The 24,626-nt window shown below is 35.1% G+C and overlaps 1 protein-coding gene and 1 long non-coding RNA gene across 2 annotated transcripts; one reads left to right on the top strand and one right to left on the bottom strand.

Annotated features, from left to right (window-relative positions):
- Nucleotides 1–719: 719 nt before the first annotated feature.
- LOC111990218 (uncharacterized) lies at nucleotides 720–2,943 on the top strand. The gene is made up of 2 exons (XR_010628760.1): nucleotides 720–1,196; nucleotides 2,773–2,943. It is a non-coding gene; the product is annotated as an uncharacterized LOC111990218 (long non-coding RNA).
- Nucleotides 2,944–8,466: 5,523 nt separating this feature from the next.
- LOC112022879 (protein SEED AND ROOT HAIR PROTECTIVE PROTEIN-like) lies at nucleotides 8,467–18,694 on the bottom strand. The gene is made up of 3 exons (XM_065772930.1): nucleotides 18,574–18,694; nucleotides 18,337–18,504; nucleotides 8,467–8,804 (listed from the first exon to the last, which is right to left on the bottom strand). The coding sequence occupies exons 1-3, from the start codon at nucleotides 18,692–18,694 to the stop codon at nucleotides 8,467–8,469; spliced, it is 627 nt and encodes a 208-aa protein (XP_065629002.1).
- Between the last annotated feature and the right edge of the window lie 5,932 nt (nucleotides 18,695–24,626).

Here is a 24,626-nt window from a genome sequence, read left to right as displayed (position 1 = left end):
TTCTAAGAAAAATGAAGAAGAATTACGTGGATTTGAGAATCAAACGTTTATGATCGTTAATTTAATACTTCTTTCAAACACAAGTTGAGCTCAAGCTCATCAATGAGCAAGATTACATGTCAAGTGTGGTTCATATTTTATTGAACAAGCTTAAATTTGTCCATGAACTACTAGAGTATTATTCTTTTTCGATATATAATAAACACCTGATCAAAATTTTTTATCATGTCACAAATGTATACTAATAATTAAAAACTAAATTATAGTTAAAATTATATTATTTGTGTAGATAGAATAATTTTCATCTATGAACTTATAAAAATTGGATTCACCAATTGTTAAAATTTTTATATTATATTTATTATGAAATGGATTATTTATATTATCTATAAAATTATAAATAATGGCTTGATATTTTATAAAATTGCTAACAAACATATATAATCCTACGTCAAGTTTATGTAAGTATATTTATTTTATACACATCTACATATAAGTATACACTATAATATTATACATATTTAAATCAAGTCTCATATGCATGAGCTTATTCATAAACAAATTATTTTGTTTGAACTCGGTTTGTTTAACAATCGAGCCTAAATTTGGACTTACGTTTGTCTTATCATATACTATATATAATGGCAGAAGCTTTTACACGTAAGTAAAAATGACTCTTTAAAATGCTGCCACGTTTACACTTTGAAAGATACAAAATACCACACGTTGCACCGTTTGAGGGCTTCAATTTTATCTTTTTACTGTGCTGTCCATCAGTTTACAACAAAACTAATTGAAAGGCAGAGAGCCAAAGAGAGTTTGAGAAACAGAGTGAGAATCTGAGAAACAAAGAGAGAGAGAGAGAGAGAGAGAGAGAGAGAGAGAGAGAGAGAGAGAGAGAGAGCGAGTCGCCAACTGCGTCAAGCCGTAAGACAGTCTCGGCCCAATCTTAAAGACTAGCTTCAATCTTTGTTTTTAGAGATTCCGATCAAGAAAGAAGAGAACCGTCCTTCAGTTCCTCTCAAAAAATCCTTGTGGAAAGTTACCCCAAAACGATCTTTTTGATTTTCGATTTTTCCAGAAAAAGAAGCAGAAGAAGAAGGAGTATGCCAGACTTAGACCACCGGAACCGGCACCGGTAACCTAAAGGTGCATGCAGGATTTGAGATGCGGACATAGAGAGAGAACTACCACGGGTAAGGTTTTTTTTTTTTCTTAGATCTGGGTATGAAATATGAATTAGTTTTGAGAAATTTGGTTGGATTGATTTTTATTTCGGTATTTGGGTTGCATTAGGTTTTGATTTGATTTTTTGATTCATTTTAGTTTCTCAGTATACTAGAAACTTTTGGGAGTATTTGGATTCAATTAATTTTGTGTTTGATTTTGGTTAGTTTTAGGGTATTTACAATTGGCTTTGGATAATCAAGGTTTAGAGGCCAAAAGTTCGAGAATGGTAGAGAGTGAGTCGGTTAGTCACAAAGTGTAGAGAGATCGACCGATTGGAATTTTTTTTGGAAGAAGAGGAAGAATAATCGTTAGACTATTAAGTTAATGCACCATGGATTAAGAAAGGAGCACCACCACAAGTTCTGTCATCACTGTAAGCCTCCACCCACTATCAGACTACCGGAATCGCTTTCGGTAAAGTTTTGCTTTAAACTAAAAAATTAAGGGTTTTTGGTTTTAATTTGGAGAATCAATTGGGGGTTAATTATGATTTAGATTAGTATTTTGGGTAAGGTTTGGTTTTGATTAGGGGATGGTTAGAAGAAGTTTCGTTTTTAGGGTATTTGGCTTGGGTCAATGTTTTGGGTATTTAGAATCGATTTTGAATATTTGGGTTGCTTTGATTTTGAGTTCACATAAAATGAAGATTTGCTTTGTTACTCAAAGCACAAACCTTTGAGTAATCAAAACTACACTAAAGTTTTATTTTAAGTTTTAAAGTTTTTGAATTTGTTGTTTCTGAATGGTCCCTTTTTTAAAGCCATTGGAACTATGCAGATTAATCTTGAACCCCTGTAAGTATTGTTAAGAATGTACCTTCATTTGAAATTGAAATTGAAAAGAGAGAAATAAATTAGAGAAGAAGATAACTATTTGAAGTGGTAATTCTGGATCTAACTCTATCCAAGTTGTGTGTGTATATATATACATACATATATATGTATATGTAAAGTCCAGTATTAACAAATTTGTTTTAATTTCCTATTTTGTTAGTTAACTTGGGACTCTTTTCGATTGACAAGTATAACATTAACAAATTTGTTATTTGTTCTTTATGAAATGTATACATGTTTATTGTGATTTTTAGTTTGCAGAAGCTTATTTTATTTGCTGCAATTGACTATAACTGTTACATTGTAAAACTTAAAATGATTTCTCTTTTGGCAGAAATTGTTAAATTACCTAAAGATTATAATATATGCCAGATATAATTGGCCAATATAGTTTGCTTCTGCATTTGTTAATTTTTTTAATGCTTAAATGATCAAAGATTGTAATACATTACAAATTATTGAAGTAGTCATTAATTTTCACTCAGACATTTTTTAGGTCTATTACCATTCTACAACACTACCTTAATGTATGAATAAATGTAATCCTTCGCCAAGCCAATTGTGGGATTTATTACTTATCCTACCATGTGCACCAAACGTGCTAACCTTTGTTGTTTAGGATTTGATATTAGTATTGTGCTTGAAATGTATTTTTTGGCTTTGGATTATTTAAAAGATATGTAACTTAAATCTATCTTAATATATATAGAGATAAAAGCAGAAGCCTTTTCCTGCAATTAAGACTGTTGCAACATGTAGGAAGCATTTGGCAAGGGAAAGTGCTCACTTGGTTTTAAACAAAGCTCTCTCTCAATGCAAGGTGATTTTTTTTTTTTTTTTTTTTTTTTTTTTTTTTTTTTGATTTTTTTTAAAAATAAATTTTTAGAAGAAAAACCAAAATCATGTGATAATTATAATTTATGTTTGGCGGTTTGGGTATTTACTTTGTTTTGATTTAGGCATTTTGGTTAGATTTCTATCTCCCTCTCTCTATGCTTTACCATTAGAATTTCTCTACATTTATCTCATTTTTTTTCTTTGTTTAAAGTTTATTTACGGTTATGAGCTCTCTTTCTATGTTTTTTATTTTTATTTTTATTTTTTTTAATATAAAGAGTGGATAGGTGGGTTTTAATGATTAGGAGTGTAGATACTAAAAATTTTAGATGCTAAGGAAAAGCAATTGTGGTAAATTATAGACAACAGAAATAGTATTTGGAGAAGATTAAGTATTCAAAGAGAATAATCAACATTGGTATGTTGAAACTTGGGTATATGGTGTTGCAAAGAAGAAACAGAACAAAAAACCCTCCCACCACTGATCTGCCGGAACTGCAAACAGTAAGTTTTCCTCTTTATTTTTCAATTTGTGCATTAAATATTATCTTCTTTTTTCTATAATAGTTGGATTAGTTTGGATGTATATCTTTGGGTTATATGTGGCTTTGATTAAGGTATTTGCATTATGATGGTGGTGTATAGCTTAAAATGTTAAAACACATAGGAATGGAATTAAAGTTAGTGACATGACTAGCACAAGAAGCAAGTAAACTCTACGCCACTTAGCGGTGGCACATCCCAAGTGGAAACTACATCACATCTCTTTGACTCACCAAACTCACCCTTCATCAAAGCCCCTCCTGACTGAAAGCTTAATAGAAAACATTTTTAGTTAAAGTCCAGTATTTCTTCTTTTCTCGGTTTGGATGGAATCAGATTTTTTTGGTTGCCTAAGTTTAAGGTAACCTAGCTGTTTTTTTCTTTTTCTTTTTTTCTTTTAAGGAATTACACTCTTTTAGACAAAGATGCATATATTTATTGAAGTTGGTATGATCTCCAGTTATGGTTGTGACTCCTATTTTGGTAGTTAACTTGGGACTGTTTTCAATTGACAAGTGGAACATTAACAAATTTGTTCTTTGTTCTTTGTGAGATGTATACATGTTGATTGTGATTTTTATGTTGCAGAAGCCATTAAGTAGGAAAGAATCCTTAAAATTGCTTCCAATATTGCTGCATTTGGATGATTTAAAAGTTATATAGGCATGGCTTTATGCATAAACTTGTGATGTTTTTCTGCTATTTTTGCATGTTTGAGCTTTTGACATCTGATTTTTTGAGTGCATGATCATGGGATTTTTCTCCTTAGTCTATGTGTGTGTTTAATTGTAATATATGTGTTCCAATTTTGGTATTATTCAATTCTAATATATGGGTGTTGCATTGTGTTAATCATATAGGGGTCTAACTCTGATCATCTTGAATGCCAATTGATTTTTTGGTACATGTTAGTCTATTGGTTAAATATTTTCGTATTTTTAGCTTCTATTGAGAGATGATGTCTTTAGTAAATGTCTTTGAAATTCCTATCCATAATCTATATTTTTCTGAGTTAGTTATTTTTTAAAGATGATGCTTATTCCTAAATCAGTTTATGATTCTTGATATGAAGATTATTTACAAATAGAATGTGCTATATATATATATATATATATATTATTCCAAATGCTTGATGAACATTGAATTTACATTTTAAATTAGATTAGTCTTGGTCCCATGAGCATTCAACATTACAGGCTTTTTTTTTTTTTTTTTTTTTTTTTTTTTATTCTAGGTTAAAGCAATCAAATAATCATATCAAAATAATAAAGCAGCGGAATAATAAAAGACACAATGATATGATCACCCAGGAAACCACACGGTAAAAACCTGGGAAGGATTTGACCTAGCTATCCTCAAGGTAAACCTGAATCCACCATGCGAAAGAATTGAACTTCATACAGAAGGACTACAAGCTCCCCGCTTGACTTCCTAATGCTACCCACCAGTAGAACTTACTGACATGACCATGTGCAAGCTCCGAATCCATGGACTCCTTCTTTCTTGAATTCTTCAATCAGCTACAAGCACCCACGCTTGATATTATTTAAGATTCAATGGTAGCAACCAAGTTGATCATCAAGATGTTGATACCATCTCTAACTTGAAAACCCTAAGCTTTGTGTAAAGGAAAGCTTCTCTAGATCTCACAAGAGATTTACACAAAACAGCAATGTATGAGCAACAATACAACTGTAGCAACTCTAAAAATGTGGCTAGGGTTTTGCCTTATATACCTAGGGCAAAAACATAAAACTCTAAACGTTTAATGAGTTAGGGTTGAGTTGAAAATTCTACAGAAAACGAAATCTGGTCGACTTTCGATCGATCGAATCTATTCTTCGATCGATCGAGCCAGACTGAAATGTCCCAATGCATCTACAGTCTCTCGATTCTAACTTTACAATAATTAAACAACTTTGAGCACACTATAACAAGACTAAACATATCGTTTTGATCATAGTTTGCCAATATTACAAATTAGAGTTCTAAATACATAAATTCCTAAACCTTTAGAACCTAACAATAATAAATCTTAGGTGATAAGTTGTTATTAGTTCTAATTTGAATTTATAACTAAAATTACTTTTTTGCTCACTAATAACAGCCAATAACAACCTGTCACTTAAGATTTGTTGTGAAAATATTATTAACATAGTATTTCTCTAGATTAAATTAAATGATAAAATTCACTTTCAAATAAGCTCATTAGCTTAGCAACCTTCCATTTAAAATATTCTCATATGTTGGGCCTCACTTCATAAGGTCAAGGGAAATGTTAGATTGAATTATTAAATTCATAATTTTCTCTCAGCCGAGCCAATTTACTTAGCAACGACTCTTGTCTGCCCTGAAGTTTGTGTCACACGTAAAGGGGAAGTGTGAGATTAAATTCACCATTTTTGACACTCAAGTTTGGGCTTCCAAATTTGACATCAAACCCAATTGCTTTTTTTTCCTCTTTTTTTTAGTATTTATAATTTTTTGTTTGGTTAATGAGAAAATAAGGGAAAGTGATAGAAACTTTAAATAAGAGTTCTAAATCTTGTTGATGTTTCTTCTTTGTTTATGTTGTAAGCCCTGTAGATGTTATAGCATAATGAAAGGGAAATTGACCATGTTTGTTGGGATATGATATTCTTTTGCCTGTATTTTTTTGCACCAAAATAGGTTTTTGAGTGACACTTGCTTCATTCGAAAGTAGATTGTTGGGTTAAGATAGATTCACCCCGGTTAATTAATTTAATTACCCAAGTTGATTAATTAGGTCAAATTGCATGCAAATCGTGGAGCCACTAACAAATCACTAAATAAACTAAATGCAACAGAAATTAAATTGACACAGTGATTTGTTGACAAATGGGAAAAACTTCTCTTAAGGGAAAAATCTTACCAAGTGAATTTAAGGTCATCACTCCCAAAAATTCACTAATCAATAATCAAACAATTACAAGTATGGGGAATCTTACCACTACCTTGACCTATCTCAAAATACCAACTTACAGTTGAACCCAATTGGACTTGATCTTGTAGCAAACTTCTTTCCATTGTTGCACAAATCTCCAATCTGTAACTAACTCTTTTGCACAGATCCCAGTACGTGACTAACTCCAGCAACTTGATTGATTATTGTTGGCTACTATGTTCTTCACTTCATAAGCGATGAAGATCAGGAAACACTTGGTTACAAAACCCTAATGTGCACAAATGCAGTAACTTCTCACAGAGTATATGAGTTCTTGGTCTTTGTTTTCGTGTGTAATGACTTTTAAAATAAACCCTATATATGACTAAGGTTGTAAGAAGAGAAACCGTAATCATTCAAGTCATCATGGGCCGAATTTCAGATTTGAGATTTCTAAAATCGTAGATCTCGATAGATCAAGCTTGTGTCGAGCTTCTCCATTAATCTTCAATAGCAGCATCTATCGAGCTTGTGTCGAGATTTAATAAAACAGCTTTTCCTCACTTGTTTCTTGGATCAACTTTCATATCTTTAATGATATCACTTGATATGTTTGAACAACATACTACTTGATACATTAAACTCAACTTAGATCTACTCAATTACAAGTAAAGTGCATTTTGTCAAAGAATTAGCCAATTACATAGAAAATATGACGCAAACATAGATGTTCAGGGCTTTAATATGGACACATATATGACTCGATTTGAAACATGTTATGGCTAGTTGAAGTTGAAACAAATTTGAGAAGCACTAATTTCAATTGCCCTCGATTGATCGAGACTCAAGGACCCTATCTTACGCCAAACTAATTCTAATATGTTTTTTAATGATTTATTTTTATTCCTATGTAAGTCCACTATAAAAAGCTTCATAAACATGTTTTTGAGAGGCTAAGAGAGACAAAAACATTGGCTATTCGGAGAATCCTATTATCCTTCCTGGTGAACTCATTAGTACAGAAGTGCTTATTCTTATTAGTGTGTTCCTATACTTGTGATCAAAACTTGAAACCACTAAACAAATCAATCCAATGTGGAACTATAGTATCCAAAACCTTCAAGGTGATCCTTGGAATCACAAACACAATTTGTGGAATGTATTCAAAAATAAAAGAATTCAAGCAACCTGAAGCTGATTGTTGGTCACTTCAGTAAATTATCTATTGGGTAGAGTCTAGAGTCATGGGTATGTCACAAATTGTAAAACTTCAATTCTATTTGTGAATTCCTTCTCAGTGTTAAGGATCCCTTGCAGTGGTTTTTCCTTTAAAGGTCTCCATCTGTTTTCCATTTCGTCAACATATGTTGTTTACTTTATCGTTATTACCTTTCATACAATAATAGGCTAATATGTGGTGATTATTATATGAATATATTGAGTCAATTGGATATTCTTAATTAATTTTCTGCCTAATAATTTAAGGGATCAAAAAAGTTTTTTCATGTACAATATTTTAGAACTTTTTTTTTTCTAGATACAAATGTCCTTTTGTTCAATTTATTTATTTTTAGTTCAATAAGTTAATGGAATTAAATTGTTTCACATAAATCTAATTTGATTCTTTTCTTTTTAACTTGGAAATAAGTTGTGATGTGCCAGGAGTTTTGTAGCTCAACTGACACCTAGTGTTTCCAACAGAAAAATCCAGCGTTCAATTCCCTTTACCCATTATAACTATTGAGTTATCCAAAAATAAATAAATAAATAAGTTGTGATGTGCCATAGCAAGAATTTTTTTTCTTTTAATCCTTTCAAAATAACAAATTACATGATAGAAGTTCAAACTACTTGCGACCTGAGTTTCTACACTTAATATTTGTGTGATGTGTGCGTGTATATGATGCGCACAACTCAATTACAAAAATTAAAGGGAATCGAAGAACAAGGAAAAAGTCACATGGTTAAAACAAGAGCATAGAAACATGCCCTCAACTTATTACAAAGCTCAAATGGCAGAGGCTATATAACCTTCTACCACAAATAAAATAAATTCCAAACTATAGAATTCATTTCCACAGCTTCTCCAAAACAAAATTAAAATAGGCATATAGTACTCTAGTAACCATTAGGAACCGACTGAGTCTCTGAGGAGTAGAAGAAAGGCCCAACGGAGTATAATTTCATATTCTTTTCGTTGAGGACGCGGTAAGAAGAAAGGAGACCACCACTAATACGATGATTAACATCGGTAGGAACTTTACAGGTATCTAGTGAAGAATAATCTAAGAATGCCTTGCATTCCTTAATCTTTTTATTATTCAGGAGGCTTGAATAAGGAGACAATGTAGCGAAGAAATAGCCATTTGCATCACATCCATTACTCAATATTGAGAAAGGAGCTGTCTCGTACCCCTTATCATCAACAGCTACACATGTTATTCTTGCCACAGCTCCTGCATTTACCAAAAAAGATCAGTGAATAAATTAAATTAATTAAATAAGATTGTCCTATTATGAGAAATACACTTTTTTTTTTTTTTTTGAGAAAGCACTTTTTTTAATTTAAGTGGTCTTATACAACCCATATTATGATAGACTAGGAAAAATTGATAAATTAATGTATTTGTCCTTTTTTAATAGTTTAAGTTTCTAAGATAAGTGATAAGTTATAATTTATCATGTGGGGGGTGAAAGCCCAACCTTATGTATTGGGCCTAAGGTCCTATTTGAAGGTTACTGTGTGTCTGAAAAGATGAAAACGGTTGAGAAGGAGTCCGTATGAAAAAAAGATACCTAGAAATGAAGCCGTACATTCCGAAGAGAGCACCAGTGGTCCGAAGGGGTCATTCTCCTCGGATGCAAATATTCTTGGTCAAGCAAATATCTGGAGGGTTCGAGTGTTCTTCCTAACAACTTCAATGATAAAGATAAGTTTTGAGCATGCCTGGAGATGATAAGAACAAAGAAATATCTAAAAGGAAAAGCTACTACCACCACATTAAATGCACTACATCTGCTTTTCTGGCCGCATTAATGTGGAGAAGACTCCTGAACAGTGTAATCTCAGCTACCACTACTCACGGAAAGTTGAGGCAGATACTTGACATGACATGTACTCAAGTGGATACGTTGAGAACAAGTGTTTGATGGAGATGATGGGGAAGGATGCTATATAAAGGGAAGAGGCCTCTAATAATGGGGGATAAAAAAAAAAGATAATAAAGGAGAAAAAGGAGAAGAAAAAGAAGTTTATTGTAGCTCTAAGAATTGTACTCATCTTTCATCCAATAATATACCTCTTCGGACATCAATTGGAAGGGCTTTTAAATGTGTTTTTATTTCAATTCATTCTTGAACACCATAGTTAACTATTGTTTAGTTCACAATCAGCCTATCTCTTTTGTCCACTCTCTACAAATTCATTGTTCTGGATTCATTGGGCTCATAATCCAAACCTTTTGGGCTTGGACTACAAATCCTAACCCTACAATTGGTACCGTCTGTGGGAAGAGCTTGAGCGAAAGTGGAAGCAACAGTTGATAATGGCTGAACCAGGGTAACAACCAGCAAAATCTAGGGCATCCCAACACGTAGACCATTTTCTCAATTTGGAACAGAGACAAGATCGTGAAGGTAGTGTGCATACTACGCAAACTGATCGAAGTCAGCCACATGGTGGAAGTCACGTGTCTCATGCAGAGAAAAACCAGGATATGCAACTAGAAATTGAAAGGCTAAAGAGGGAGTTACACCATGCAAAGAGGAAACGGATTTCTTCGTATTCTAATGAAGATTTAGGTGACGAGCAGGATGTCACTTACAAGTAGAGATCTTGAACACCAATCAGTGAATCCTTTTCCTATGAAAAGGAGCATCATCGCAAAAGGCAACCTCGAAGCCCATCACGTGGAGGCGTAGGGAACGATGCCATGAGCAAGGCCTTAAATCAAATCTCTAGGTCACCCTTCACGCGCAGGATTGAAGAAGCAAGACTTCCTCGGCGTTTTAACTAGCCAACCTTCACCATCTATAATGGTAAAACGGACCCTGTGGAATATGTGAGTCACTTTAATCAAAGGATGGCTGTCTATTCCAGAGATGAAGCTTTGATGTGCAAAGTTTTCCCCTCCAGTCTTGGACTAGTTGCAATGAGATGGTTTGACAGCCTAGAAGCAGACTCCATCGACTCTTTCAGAGAGCTCACTCAAACATTTGGTTCTCGTTTTGTCACATGCCGAAGAGTGGCCAGTCCTCTATCTTCACTGCTATCCTTGAGCATGCAAGAGGGTGAGACCTTGAAAACGTATTCAGACAGGTACTGGGAGATGTTTAATGATATGGAGGGCAATTTTGATCGAATGGCCCTCAACACGTTTAAGCTCGGCCTCCCCAGTGACCATGGGTTAAGGAAGCCCTTAACTGGTAAGCCAGTTACTAACATGCATCAGCTCATAGACCGTATCGAAAAATATAAAAGAGTTGAAGAAGATCAACAGCAAGGGAAGGGAAAGGATACGGTTATCCCCCAAGAGATGAGGGATTTCAGGTCGGACCGTTACAATAACAACAAACCACGGAGAGATTTCGCTGGGCAGTTAGGATCAACAAACCTTCAAGCAGTTAACACTGTATTCAAAGAGCCAATACACCAGGTTTTGGAAAAGATTAAGAATGAACCATTCTTAAAGTGGCCGAATAAGATGGTGGGAAATCCTGAGAAGTGTAATCATAATCTCTATTGCCAATACCACCAAGATCATGGGCATACCACAGAGGATTGCAGGAGCCTGTGGAATCATTTGGACCAACTAGTCCGCGAAGGTAAATTGAGACACCTCTTGCATCACTCTAGTGGTCGAGAAAGTCAGATGAACTCAGAGCCCCAAAGAGATGACTTTTGAAAGCCTCTATTGGGAACTATCAACGTCATCTTCGCTGCACCAGGGAGAATAGGATCTTGGCCGTCCAAGATTATGTCGGTAGCCACGTTACCTACAGGGGACTTTGGCCAAGATCCAAAGAGAGCTAGACCGAATACTCAACCGATTTTAGGGTTTTCGGACGAAGACAAGATTGGAACCATCCAACCTCATGATGACGCTTTAGTAATCACCCTTAGAATTGGAGGGTATGATGTGAAGAGGGTAATGGTGGACCAGGGTAGCGCGGTAGAGATAATGTACCCTGATCTCTATAAAGGGCTGAACCTAAAACTTGATTACTTAACACCATACAATTCTCCCTTGGTTAGTTTTGAAGGAAGAGTCGTCACCCCGAAGGGCCAAATACGATTACCTGTACAGACTAGCTCAGAGGTAGTGGAGGTGGATTTCATTACTGTAGATGTGTATTTCCCTTATACAAAAATTGTAGCCAAACCCTGCCTTCATACGCTAGGGGCTGTTTCCTCTATTTTGCATCAAAAAGTTAAATATCCATCCGAATGGCAAGTTTGTGAAATTCGGGGAGATCAGTCCACAGCCAGACAGTGCTTAGTGGCTACCATCCAGCACAAACCCGAAACGAAATCCCTCGTCCAAGGCCGAAAGGGGTTTATATCAGTTAAAAAGTTGGGTACCACCTGCCGAAGATCCAAACGAGGGCGCTAGATGTGAAGATTTAATAAAAGTTGTTATTGGAGACGATCCCGAAATTTTTTTTCAAGTCGGATCTCAGATGCCTCTACAACAGAAAGAGGAGCTAATAGAGTTCCTTAAAAGAAACCTTGATGTATTTGCCTGGACTGCTTACGAGGCCCCAAGGGTAGATCCAGAATTCATTTGTCACTATCTGAAGGTCAACCCATTTATCACACCTAAGAAGCAGCCTCTTCGGCAACCATCTAAGGAGCTTGCTGATGCAGTAAGAGAAGAAATAACAAAGCTCAAACAAGCCGGAGCTATTAAAGAGGTTTTTTTATCCTGAGTGGCTAGCAAACACTGTGGTGGTGAAGAAGGAGAATGGGAAATGGCGAGTGTGTGTAGACTTCACTGACTTAAATAAAGCTTGTCCTAAGGATCCATTCCCTATACCAAAAATTGATCAGTTAGTAGATGCCACTGTCGGCCACCCTCGGATGAGTTTCTTGGATGCCTTCTAAGGTTATCACCAAATACCATTAGCCCTGGATGATCAGGAGAAGACTACATTTGTCACCCCAATCGATAACTACCACTACAAGGTGATGCTATTTGGTTTGAAAAATGCAGGATCCACTTACCAAAGAATGATGACGAGGATATTTGAGCCACAGTTGGGCAAAAGTATCGAAATTTATATTGATGACATGGTGGTAAATAGCAAGATCATTTCTGAACATATAAAGGATCTTGAAAACATTTTTGAAGTTCTAAGAAGGCACAAGCTACGTCTAAACACCTCCAAGTGCTCATTCGGTGTAGGGTCAGGCAAGTTCTTGGGGTACATGGTAACTCACAGGGGAATTGAAGTTAACCCCGATCAGATAAAGGCCATCCATAATCTATAAGCTCCTCAGAATTCCAAAGAAGTTCAGAAATTGACCGGAATGATAGCCGCCTTGAACCGATTCATCTCTCGATCAGCAGATAAATGTGAACCTTTCTTCGTGTTGATCAACAAATGGAAAGGGTTTGAGTGACTGAAGAATGTGCTTCAGCCTTCCAACAACTTAAAGACTATTTGGCTCGGCCACCAATTATGTCCAGTCCTGAACCAGATGAGGTCTTGTTTGCCTACATTGCGGTAGCTTCTTGTGCTGTAAGTTTGGTACTGATATGAGTGTACCAAGGTGTGCAAATGCCAGTTTATTATGTGAGTAAGTCATTACATGAGGCCGAGATTCGGTACCTGCCACTAGAGAAAGCCATCTTGGTAGTAGTGCTTAGTATGTGGAATTTGCCTCACTATTTCCAAGCACATATGGTCGTTGCGCTCACACAACTTCCGCTCAAAACCGTACTTAGAAGTGCAGACTACACGGGAAGGATAGCTAAATAGGGCACTATCCTAGTGGCTTTTGACATCAAATACATGCCCCGCACTTCGATCAAGGGCCAAGTTCTCGCAAACCTAGTGGCCGAGTTCATAGAGCCTAATTTACCAGAAGTAACGGTAGAGAAGGACATGGATGAAAAATCGGTTGGCATGATTTCTCAACGAGGCCCATCACCCTGAGAAGTATATGTAGACGGTGCAGCGAATCAGAAGGGTTCTGGTGTAAGGCTGGTGTTAATATCTCTAGAGAAGATCATTATCGAAAAGTCAATGAGACTAAACTTCTCGGCCACAAATAATGAGGCCGAGTACGAAGTTTTACTGATGGGAATGGTTATGATTCGAAGAATGGGAGGAAAGTCAATGGAGGTGTTCTCGGACCCGAGATTAGTCGTTGGTCAAGTACAAGGTGAATTTGAGAATGCAGGGATACTTGAGCCGAGTTAAACGTCTGCAGTCGGAGTTCGACTCTTTTAATTTGCTGCACATCCCTAGAAATGGTAATGCACATGCTAATTCTTTAGTCACACTTGCTACCTCTTCGGCGCAAGATTTGCCGAGGGTTATCCACGTCGAGGACCTACATGGACCTATAGAGGCAAGAAGAGAGGTAGAACAAGTTCACCAAATCAAGGTCGAACTCAACTGGATGGGTCCTATAATTAAATTCTTAAAGGAGGATACCTTGCCCAAAGAAAGGGGAAAAGCTGACAAAGTCCGAAGGAAGACAACCAGGTTCTAGCTATCCAAGAACCAGAAACTATGTAAACGTTCCTATTCAAGACCGTACTTATTATGCATGCATCCTGAAGCGGCTAAGTTACTACTGGAAGAGCTACATGAAGGAATTTGTGGGAGCCACACTGGAGGTAGGTCCTTGGCTCACCGAGCCATTACCCAAGGTTATTAGTGGCCGAATATGTAAAAAGAAGCCCATGAGTATGTCAAGAAGTGTGACCAATGTCAACGATTTGCCCCAAACATTCATCAGCTAGGGGGAACCCTTAATCCGCTATCCAGCCCGTGGCCTTTCGCTCAATGGGGCTTAGATATCATGGGTCCATTCCCTAAAGCTGCAGGAAACAGGAAATACCTTCTAGTCGACACAGATTATTTCACCAAATGGGTCGAAGCTGAACCTCTGGCCAACATCAGAGATGTAAATGTGCAAAAATTTGTGTGGAAGAATATTGTTACTCGGTTTTGGATTCCTCATACTCTCATCTCAGACAATGGCCTACAGTTCGATAGCAAAGCATTCAGGAATTATTGTAGTGAACTAGGAATCACAAACAGATACTCCACGCCTGCTTATCCCCAGGGGAATGGGCAAGCATAAGCAGTTAACAAGGTCATAGTTAATGGATTAAAAAAGATACTAGATGATGCAAAGGGCAAATGGGTGGAAGAACTGCCACATGTACTGTGGGCATACAGAACTACATCTTGTAGACCTACTAGAGAGACCCCCTTCTCAATGACCTACGGAGCTGAGACTGTCATACCTCTGGAGACTGTGTTCCCAACTATGAAAACTAGTTCGTTCAGTCCGACCGGCAACAATGAGCTGCTAAAAAAGAGTTTGGATCTGATTAAAGAAAGGAGAGAAAATGCAATGGTCTGATTAGCACATTACCAACAAAAGCTCAGGTAGGGCTATGATGCCAACATAAAGTTAAGGCCTCTAGAACTTGGTGATTTAGTACTCTGGAAAGTTGTGGGAACTGCAAAGAACCCAACTTGGGAAAAGTTAGGACCCAATTAGGAAGGGCCATATCGTATTACTTCAGGAGCTGGCATTGGGACATATTTCTTAGAAGATTTGGATAGTCATGTAATACCACGCCCCTGGAATGTAAACAACCTTAAAATATATTATTATTAATCGAGTCTTTACTTTAATCATTATGCCAATTTATTATGTAAAATTTTTGGACCTTTCCTAAGTGTTTAAACTTAAATCCAATCATGCCAAAGTCCTCGGACCAGATGATATGGGTTAGTTAACACTCGTTTACAAGTCTCCTAAGTGTTTAAACTTAAATCCAATCATGCCTGAAGTCCTCAGACCAGATGATTTGGGTTAGTTAACACTCGTTTACAAGTCTCCTAAGTATAAATTCAATCATGCCTGAAGTTCTCAGACCAAATGATTTGAGTTAGTTAACACTCATTTACAAGTCTCCTAAATGTTTAAACTTAAATCCAATCATACTTGAAGTCCTCGGACCAGATGATTTGGGTTAGTTAACACTCATTTACAATTTTCCTAAGTGTTTAAGCTTAAATCCAATCATGCCTGAAGTCCTCAGACCAGATGATTTGGGTTAGTTAACACTCGTTTACAAGTCTCCTAAGTGTTTAAACTTAAATCCAATCCTGCCTAAAGTCCTCGGACCAGATGATTTGGGTTAGTTAACACTCGTTTACAAGTCTCCTAAGTGTTTAAACTTAAATCCAATCATGCCTGAAGTCCTCAGACCAGATGATTTGGGTTAGTTAACACTCGTTTACAAGTCTCCTAAGTATAAATTCAATCATGCCTGAAGTTCTCAGACCAAATGATTTGAGTTAGTTAACACTCATTTACAAGTCTCCTAAATGTTTAAACTTAAATCCAATCATACTTGAAGTCCTCGGACCAGATGATTTGGGTTAGTTAACACTCATTTACAATTTTCCTAAGTGTTTAAGCTTAAATCCAATCATGCCTGAAGTCCTCAGACCAGATGATTTGGGTTAGTTAACACTCGTTTACAAGTCTCCTAAGTGTTTAAACTTAAATCCAATCCTGCCTAAAGTCCTCGGACCAGATGATTTGGGTTAGTTAACACTCGTTTACAAGTCTCCTAAGTGTTTAAACTTAAATCCAATCATGCCTGAAGTCCTCAGACCAGATGATTTGGGTTAGTTAACACTCGTTTACAATTCTCCTAAGTGTTTAAGCTTAAATCCAACAAAGCCTGAAGTCCTCGGACCAGATGATTTGGGTTAGTTAACACTCGTTTACAATTCTCCTAAGTGTTTAAACTTAAATCCAATCATGCCTGAAATCCTCGGACCAGATGATTTGGGTTAATTGACACTCCTTCATATTTCACCTAAGTGTTTAAACTTAAATCTACTTACGCCCGAAGTCCTCGAACCAAATGATATGGGTTAGTTAACACTGTCTTGTAGTCATTATCAAAGTTTAAATTTAACAAATCATGCCTAAATAACTTCGTCTCATAGTCTTAAATATTGGAATAATCCGAAATCAATACTTAGCAATACTCCTTGTGGATATCCAAGAAAACCTGTAATATCTTCACATCATTCATTACATTCTATGTTTGTTAATAACTCTTGTATGACCTACTTCTTCCAATATGTGAATAAGGTGTTTGCATCACTGGCATGATATCATTGTTAAGTCTGCCTATATTACTGCAGTTACAAGCTATAGTTATTTACAATAATAATGAGTATCATAAGGTATGCAACGAAGACAGTGAGAATAAAGAAAAACGATTTCATTAATCAAAAGAAGGTAGCTCACAATTCCTTACACAGACTAAGTCGGGGAATGATCTTTAAACTCGTAGAGATTCTTGCAAGTTCTGGGTTTGATGATTGAAGAGTTCGATGGATTTAAGTGCTTTAGTTCGCTGGAAAATCTGAGAATCTGCAAAGTAAAGGAGAAAAAACCTCTTATGGGGCTTTATATAGGGACAAACGAAGGGGTAGGAGTCATCCCGCCCAAATTCCAAGGAAGACCACGTCCGTTGGATCAATAATCCACCATTGGATACCAGAGACAAAACGCCGCCTGGAGTAATTAATAGCCCTTTGAGAATACTGAAACGGTAGCAGCAGTTATGAAGCACCTAAATCTATGCTCATACACGTGTGAATTCAGATATTTTTGTACTTTAAGCTTTTATTCTATAACAAATCAAAATCCTATTTTTTCTCCTCAGATCTGAGGGAAAAATTAAAATTTTGAGGGGATATTGTGGGGGGTGAAAGCCCAACCTTATGTATTGGACCTAGGGTCCTATTTAAAGGTTACTGTGTGTCCGAAGAGATGAAAGCGGTTGAGAAGGAGTCCGTATGAAAGAAAGATACCTGTAAATGAAGGGGTACAGTCCGAAGAGAGCACCAGTGGTCCGAAGAGGTCATTCTCCTCGGATGCAAATATTCTTGGTCAAGCAAATATCTGGAGGGTTCGAGTGATCTTCCTAACAACTTCAATGATAAGGATAAGCTTTGGGCATGCCTGGAGATGATAAGAATGGAGAAATATCTAAAAGGAAAAGCTGCTACCACCATATTAAATGCACTGCATCTGCTTTTCTGGCCGCATTAATGTGGAGAAGACCCCTAAACAATGTAATCTCAGCTACCACCACTCACGGAAAGCTGAGGCAGATACTTGACATGATATGTACTCAAGTGGATACGTTGATGAAGAACAAGTGTTTGATGGAGATGATGGGGAAGGATGCTATATAAAGGGAAGAGGCCTCTAATAATGGGGGATAAAAAAAAAATATAATAAAAGAGAAAAAGGAGAAGAAAAAGAAGTTTATTGTAGCTCTAAGAATTGTACTCATCTTTCATCAAATAATATACCTCTTCGAACATCAATTGGAAGGGCTTTTAAGTGTTTTTTTATTTCAGTTCATTCTTGAACACCATAGTTAACTATTGTTTAGTTCACAATCAGCCTAGCTCTTTTGTCCACTCTCTACAAATTCATTGTTCTGGATTCATTGGGCTCATAATCCAAACCTTTTGGGCTTGGGCTACAAATCCTAACCCTACATATCATATAATCATTAGTTTAACATATTTGAACTATTTATCTCTAACAAAGACAAGAAGACGAGGCTTCGTATAGGCAATATAACTCAATGATCTCGTGCTTACGTAAAGATAGATTTTCATCAAATTAAATGTTATTCAAATGTAAATAAAGGAAGCAATTACTGTAAATTTCACAAAGAGAATTAGAAGTAAGATTACCTTTAAGCGTGAAGTACTTGGAGCCTGCTTTACATAAAACAAGCCCTTGAATACCAATGATTGTTGGGAGTATCTCATCCTTTCCTTCTTGCTTTGGTGTCTGATAATATGGTATTTTGGGGAGATAAGACTTATAATTTCCTTCGGGTTTGGTTTTCTCATAGTCTGGTTTAGTGAGAGTAGGCTTATATTCGGGTATTGGTGTGTTATAGTCTGGTTTAGTGGGAGTAGGTTTATATTCGGGTTTTGGTGTATTATAATCGGGTTTTGGAGCAGATCCATAATCGTTTGCAGAGGCAATAACTAGAAGTGACAAAAGAAGCATGGAGGTTGCAAACAAGAAACGTGTAGAAGCCATTTCTGTGTTATGTATGAACAAAAGGGAATGAAGGATATTAGTGCAGTGATGAAGAGGCTACAATATGCATGGCCTTTTATAAGGAGGTTGTTTGATTATGTTAAGAACCTCGCATGAAATAAAATATATATTATTTGAGGGGTTACTTGGATCCACGTACGATAGCAAATGAATAGTAGTCTTTGATAGCACAAAATGATCGTGAATTAATGCTTACCATATTCGGGCTCGAGTCCAATGTGCATGGTATGCGAAAGCTGTAGTAGTCTTAGCACACAGCAAAATTTTCTAATTTTAGAATGCAATTTAATTAATTAATGTCACAGAAGGTAGAGAAAATATTGAAGAATTTATGTTTTTTTTTTTTTAGTAAAGAGAAAAAAAAATTATTAGTATTGGATGTTTTAAGGGAAGAAAAGTGGAAATTGGCATAGGCCTATTTCGGAAGGCAATGGGTAAATTATTGTTAATGACAAAAAATTAAGCTTTTGGGGTTTAAGGGGGGACAATTTATATATGCTGTATGATAAGATTAGTGAATTGTGAATTGTGCAAACTTAAAAATTTATGTATTATTTAACTTTTCTTTTTGAGTGCTTTTGTTTTTGTTTTTGTTTTTTTTTTTTTGTTTTTTTTTTTTTTTTCCTTCCTCTCTCCTTTCTTTTTCAAGGGGAAGTACTTCTGTTTGTTATTGTTTTCTTATTTGAATTGAAAGAAAGACAAAGACAACAAGATCAAGTTTCTTTTTTGTTTATTTATGTATTTCATATGAAAAAAGAAAATGCAAGTCATACTAGGTTAACTTAACTCTCAAAAGACCGAGTAAGAATCATAGGGTTTGCAACCATTTTAAGATGACACTTATCTTTTGATAAGTCAAGATGACACATATCTAACTTGAACTCAATCGACCCGATCCATTTGCCAAGTCTAGGGTAGGAGGGTTTTCTTAAGGCATTGTACTCTTGCTTATCCATGAGATAATGTACAATGTTCATGGTCTCGATATAGCCCTAAAGTTCTAAACATCAATAAGTAGTGGTGGCATAGTCTAATCATTTTCTAAAATTTCTAGTTGAGATTTGATGATGCACAAAAATCGTCAGGGAGCTAATAATCCTAGACTGCTCTGATGGGTACCTGAAGAACAAAAAACCAATAATCTAACAAAGAGCACTGGTGTGGTATCAGCCAAGGACTCTCTAAAGATCAAGTTAGTAAATAAGAAATCTCTAAGAACTCTATAGTGAGAGAACTAGGGAATTTTTTGCATACCTGCAAGAGGAGAAAATCTGATGCTTATATGGTGGGGAGTAGTGAATAAAGATCCCTTGGACGTAAGAACCTTTCCATGTAAAGAAGATCTGTGGCTAGGGTTTCCGAGATTTTAGGGAGTCTTTTCCATAATGGAAAGATATGAACGCGTAGCAAGGTCTCCAGACATGATGCGCAAGATATTTCCTTTTTTTGGGGATTTATGCGTGCAGATCACGTAAAGGACTATGGGACCCACCACTTTTGTTCGTCAACTTGGCCAATCATCCGTTAATATGCAGAACAGATTGGGATTTGTCCAACCGTCGGCTTCCAATCGTCATCTGTCTCCATCTAGAGCTATGCCAGGCTGGAGGGGCCGCGACAGTAGAGGAGATGATAGCCTAGATGGAGACAATTCTAGACGGAGAGGATGGTCTTGATGGAGAGAGGTCAATCCAGACGGAGAGAACTATCTTGATGGAGAGAAAATGTTTTATGGTCAGACGAACACCTACGAAAATGCCCTCATCAAGATTGACCAATATTCCCAGATTAAATCATGTCTACAAATGTATAGCCATTGATGAAGTGTGAATTCGTCAGTCAATGAATGCAGACAGGGACGATCTTGGGCCTCTTGCAAAGATGTTTTCTCAAGGACGGTTATCGGTGTGGTGCCTGCCACAACGTCTCCAATGCTAAAGTTAGTGTCAAGAATTACTCAAGAATAAGCAATCAAATAGTATCAATCTCAATATGTTCATACCTTTGCTTTGGGAGAGTGTGAGGGATTTATATATGTTGTTGTAGGCTCTAGCCGTTGGGTAATTATGGTGGTTTAATTTCCCTCTGGGTAACGTTTTCTGGCCTCATCATGTGGCTTTAATTTTGTTCCAACGGTCTGTCCGACTGGTTTTGTAACCGTCCCTGTCATTTACTGATGGTATTGAATGAAATGTTGTCCCCGTCAGTAAAGTGTCTTCTCGTCATTGAAGGCTTTCCTCGTCGGTCCAGCTTACCTCTTCCATGATTTACTTCGTCAGTCCCATCAATTGCCCCCGGATTCCATGGTCGTCATGACATGTCGTGTTGACCAAGGAAGGTGAAAGGTTTCTGGGCAGTAGGCGGTTGGGTTTTTGAGCCGTATTTAATGAGCTACGGCGGTTCCTTTTGGGTTGTGGCCCACGTGGCACCTTTTGATTGGGGGAGATAATGCTTCACATGATGAGTCTCCTTGATTTTCCCGCTGGTTTTTCAGCTTCCCAATCTTTGGTTTTAAACTTCCTCTCTTCTCATTATTTTCTTTTCACTTTTTCGAAAAAGCTCCTCCATTATTGCTCTGGTTCTCATCTTCTCTGCCTTTCTTCCCAGCGATTTTTTCTGCGCAGTGCCACGGTTTTCTTCTCCGAGGTATGTCCTTCTTTTTGGCTTTCTGTTTATCTTGCTTATTTCTGTCGTTGTAAATTTCTGATCTTTTATTTCTTCTTTCCTTGCTGTTTCTTCTTTGTTTGTCTTCTTTTTGGCTTTGGGGTACCTTAGGCCTTTTATTTTCTTTGTTTTCTAGCTTTCCATGTTCAGTAGCTTAGGTCAGATTGCCCTTCGATTTCATTCCTTTTTGCTCGATTAGGGGGGGCTTTAGGAACTTTTCCTTACCTTGAAAACTTTGTTTACGAGGGCAATAGTTTGGCCGTCGTGCTGGCAGATTTACTGCCTCTTCTACATCAATCCGTTGAGTGGTTTGAAAAATTAGTGAAGGAGAGGACGATGTTAGAGGTCAGGTCTAGCGAACTTGAGACTGGGTTATTGTCTAGCGATAACCCAGTAGAGGAAGATACAACCCATTCTACCCCTCGAGAGGTTAGGGCTTTTTATGCTTTGGAGGAGGAGTGTGGGTTGGACGTGGAAACCCTAGGTAGATTTAGGACAGATTTCAATTCCCAGACAGGGATAGGGTTCGTCTACCTGGTGAGAGGGATCGGGCCTGTCACTTCTTTCCCGGCGAGGTATGCTTCTATGAATCTGCCTTCGTCTATGGATTGAGGTTCCCGATCCATCCCTTCTTCATGGAGCTTTTAGACCGTTTTGGTATTGCTCCCGGGCAGCTAATGCCCAACTCGTGGAGGATCTTGGTGAGTTGTATAGGGATTTGGCTGGCAGCCAATGACGGGGACATGCTCAGGGTGGACGAGCTTCTCTATCTTTACCATTTGAAGGCGTCCAAGGAACATGAGTATTATGAATTGGTGCCCTGGGAAAGAAGGACTAGGATCGTCAAAGGTTTGCCGTCCTCTTTCAGGTACTGGAAGTCCAGGTTCTTCTTTGTGTCCGGGGACGATTTTAAGACACCCTCGGGCGAGTTGTGGGGTGATCTCTCGAGGTTACATCGGCGGTGGGAAACCCCGACTTTAGGTGCGTCAATATTTCTTCTTTGTTTCTTGAATTCCGTTGTGTTTACTATTATGGCTGCTAAACCCACTTTCTCTTTTTTTTTTTTTTTTTTTTTTTTTTTTTTTTTGGTTTTTTTTTTTTTTTTTTTTTTGTTTTTTTTTTTTTTTTTTTTTTTGTTTTTTTTTTTTTTTTTTTTTTTTTTTTTTTTTTTTTTTTTTTTTTTTTTTTTTTTTTTTTTTTTTTTTTTTTTTTTTTTTTTTTTTTTTTTTTTTTTTTTTTTTTTTTTTTTTTTTTTTTTTTTTTTTTTTTTTTTTTTTTTTTTTTTTTTTTTTTTTTTTTTTTTTTTTTTTTTTTTTTTTTTTTTTTTTTTTTTTTTTTTTTTTTTTTTTTTTTTTTTTTTTTTTTTTTTTTTTTTTTTTTTTTTTTTTTTTTTTTTTTTTTGTTTTTTTTTTTTTTTTTTTTTTTTTTTTTTTTTTTTTTTTTTTTTTTTTTTTTTTTTTTTTTTTTGTTTTTTTTTTTTTTTTTTTTTTTTTTTTTTTTTTTTTTTTTTTTTTTTTTTTTTTTTTTTGTTTTTTTTTTTTTTTTTTTTTTTTTTTTTTTTTTTTTTTTTTTTTTTTTTTTTTTTTTTTTTTTTTTTTTTTTTTTTTTTTTTTTTTTTTTTTTTTTTTTTTTTTTTTTTTTTTTTTTTTTTTTTTTTTTTTTTTTTTTTTTTTTTTTTTTTTTTTTTTTTTTTTTTTTTTTTTTTTTTTTTTTTTTTTTTTTTTTTTTTTTTTTTTTTTTTTTTTTTTTTTTTTTTTTTTTTTTTTTTTTTGTTTTTTTTTTTTTTTTTTTTTTTTTTTTTTTTTTTTTTTTTTTTTTTTTTTTTTTTTTTTTTTTTTTTTTTTTTTTTTTTTTTTTTTTTTTTTTTTTTTTTTTTTTGTTTTTTTTTTTTTTTTTTTTTTTTTTTTTTTTTTTTTTTTTTTTTTTTTTTTTTTTTTTTTTTTTTTTTTTGTTTTTTTTTTTTTGTTTTTTTTTTTTTTTTTTTTTTTTTTTTTTTTTTTTTTTTTTTTTTTTTTTTTTTTTTTTTTTTTTTTTTTTTTTTTTTTTTTTTTTTTTTTTTTTTTTTTTTTTTTTTTTTTTTTTTTTTTTTTTTTTTTTTTTTTTTTTTTTTTTTTTTTTGTGGTGGGACCTATTGGCTTTTAAGTTTCTACTTTCTTGTTTCTAAAATTAAAAGAAAAAAAAAAGTTTCAACCTTCTTAATTCTCTTTTGCGAATCCTTTTTTCTCTTTTTTTGACCAATTGCCTTTTAAGCTTGAAGTTCAATGCTTTTTTGGTAAATCTCTCTTCATTTTTTTTTTCCTTTTTCTTTTTTAGGAGTAGCTCTTTTCGTAATCTTACTATCATTCTTTTCATCATGCTTAAATCTTTTTCTTTTTTAGGAGTAGCTCTTTTCGTAATCTTACTATCATTCTTTTCATCATGCTGAGTGAAGATTAAATTATGAGTCTACTATTATATATATATATATATATATGAGTACTAAAAACCTTCAGATGCTTAACTCTAAATTCTAAATCAAGATTTTCAGACCCGAACCGTTCATTGAACCGTAAAAGAGAGAGGTTTAAGGTTTTTGAGGTCGAACCAAGGTCAAACCGGGGTCGAACCGTGATCGAACCAGAGTTGAACCGTGATGACGTCATAATTAATTTAATAATTAATTAAATCCTAAATATAGATATTAAATTTATAAAACTAGCAAAATTGACAATATATCTATATATGTGAGGGAAATTTAATGATTTTCAAGTATATATTTAATAATTAAATAAGAAAGTTAATAAAATAAAATAATAACCATGAAAACATTAAAATTTATGATTAATTTTGGAAGTAAAGTTGAATATTTTTGAAGGATTTTAATTATATTTTTTTTAATTCCTTGTAAGAGATGTATAATTTAATTAAGTAGAATAAAATTGTGTTAAGTTGTTTTTTGTTTTTTTTTTTTAAATGCTAAGGGGTTGGACCGCACGGTTCTTGCCACCGGTTCGTGCGGTCCAATCCTGGTTTTAGGGGTTCATGGAATTAACAAAAAATCTGATTCTTTATGCTTAAAAAATCGGTTTTCATCTCAGTTCCTGGTTTTCTCGGTCCAACCGTCCGGTCCGGTCCGGTTCTGAAAACCTTGATCTAAATTCTAATTGGCTATTCTTTGAAGGAGAGGTCATATTTTCTACAATTTAAACGTAATTGTTTAATATATATGTTTGGATTATTCTTTGCCTAGAATTTGTACAAGTTCTAT

This window comes from Quercus suber, unplaced genomic scaffold (genome assembly GCF_002906115.3).
Source record: "Quercus suber isolate HL8 unplaced genomic scaffold, Cork oak 2.0 scaffold_66, whole genome shotgun sequence".
Lineage (NCBI taxonomy): Eukaryota > Viridiplantae > Streptophyta > Magnoliopsida > Fagales > Fagaceae > Quercus > Quercus suber.
The sequence above is the reverse complement of the archived record's forward strand: the minus strand, read 5'-3'. Positions and strand labels throughout refer to the sequence as shown.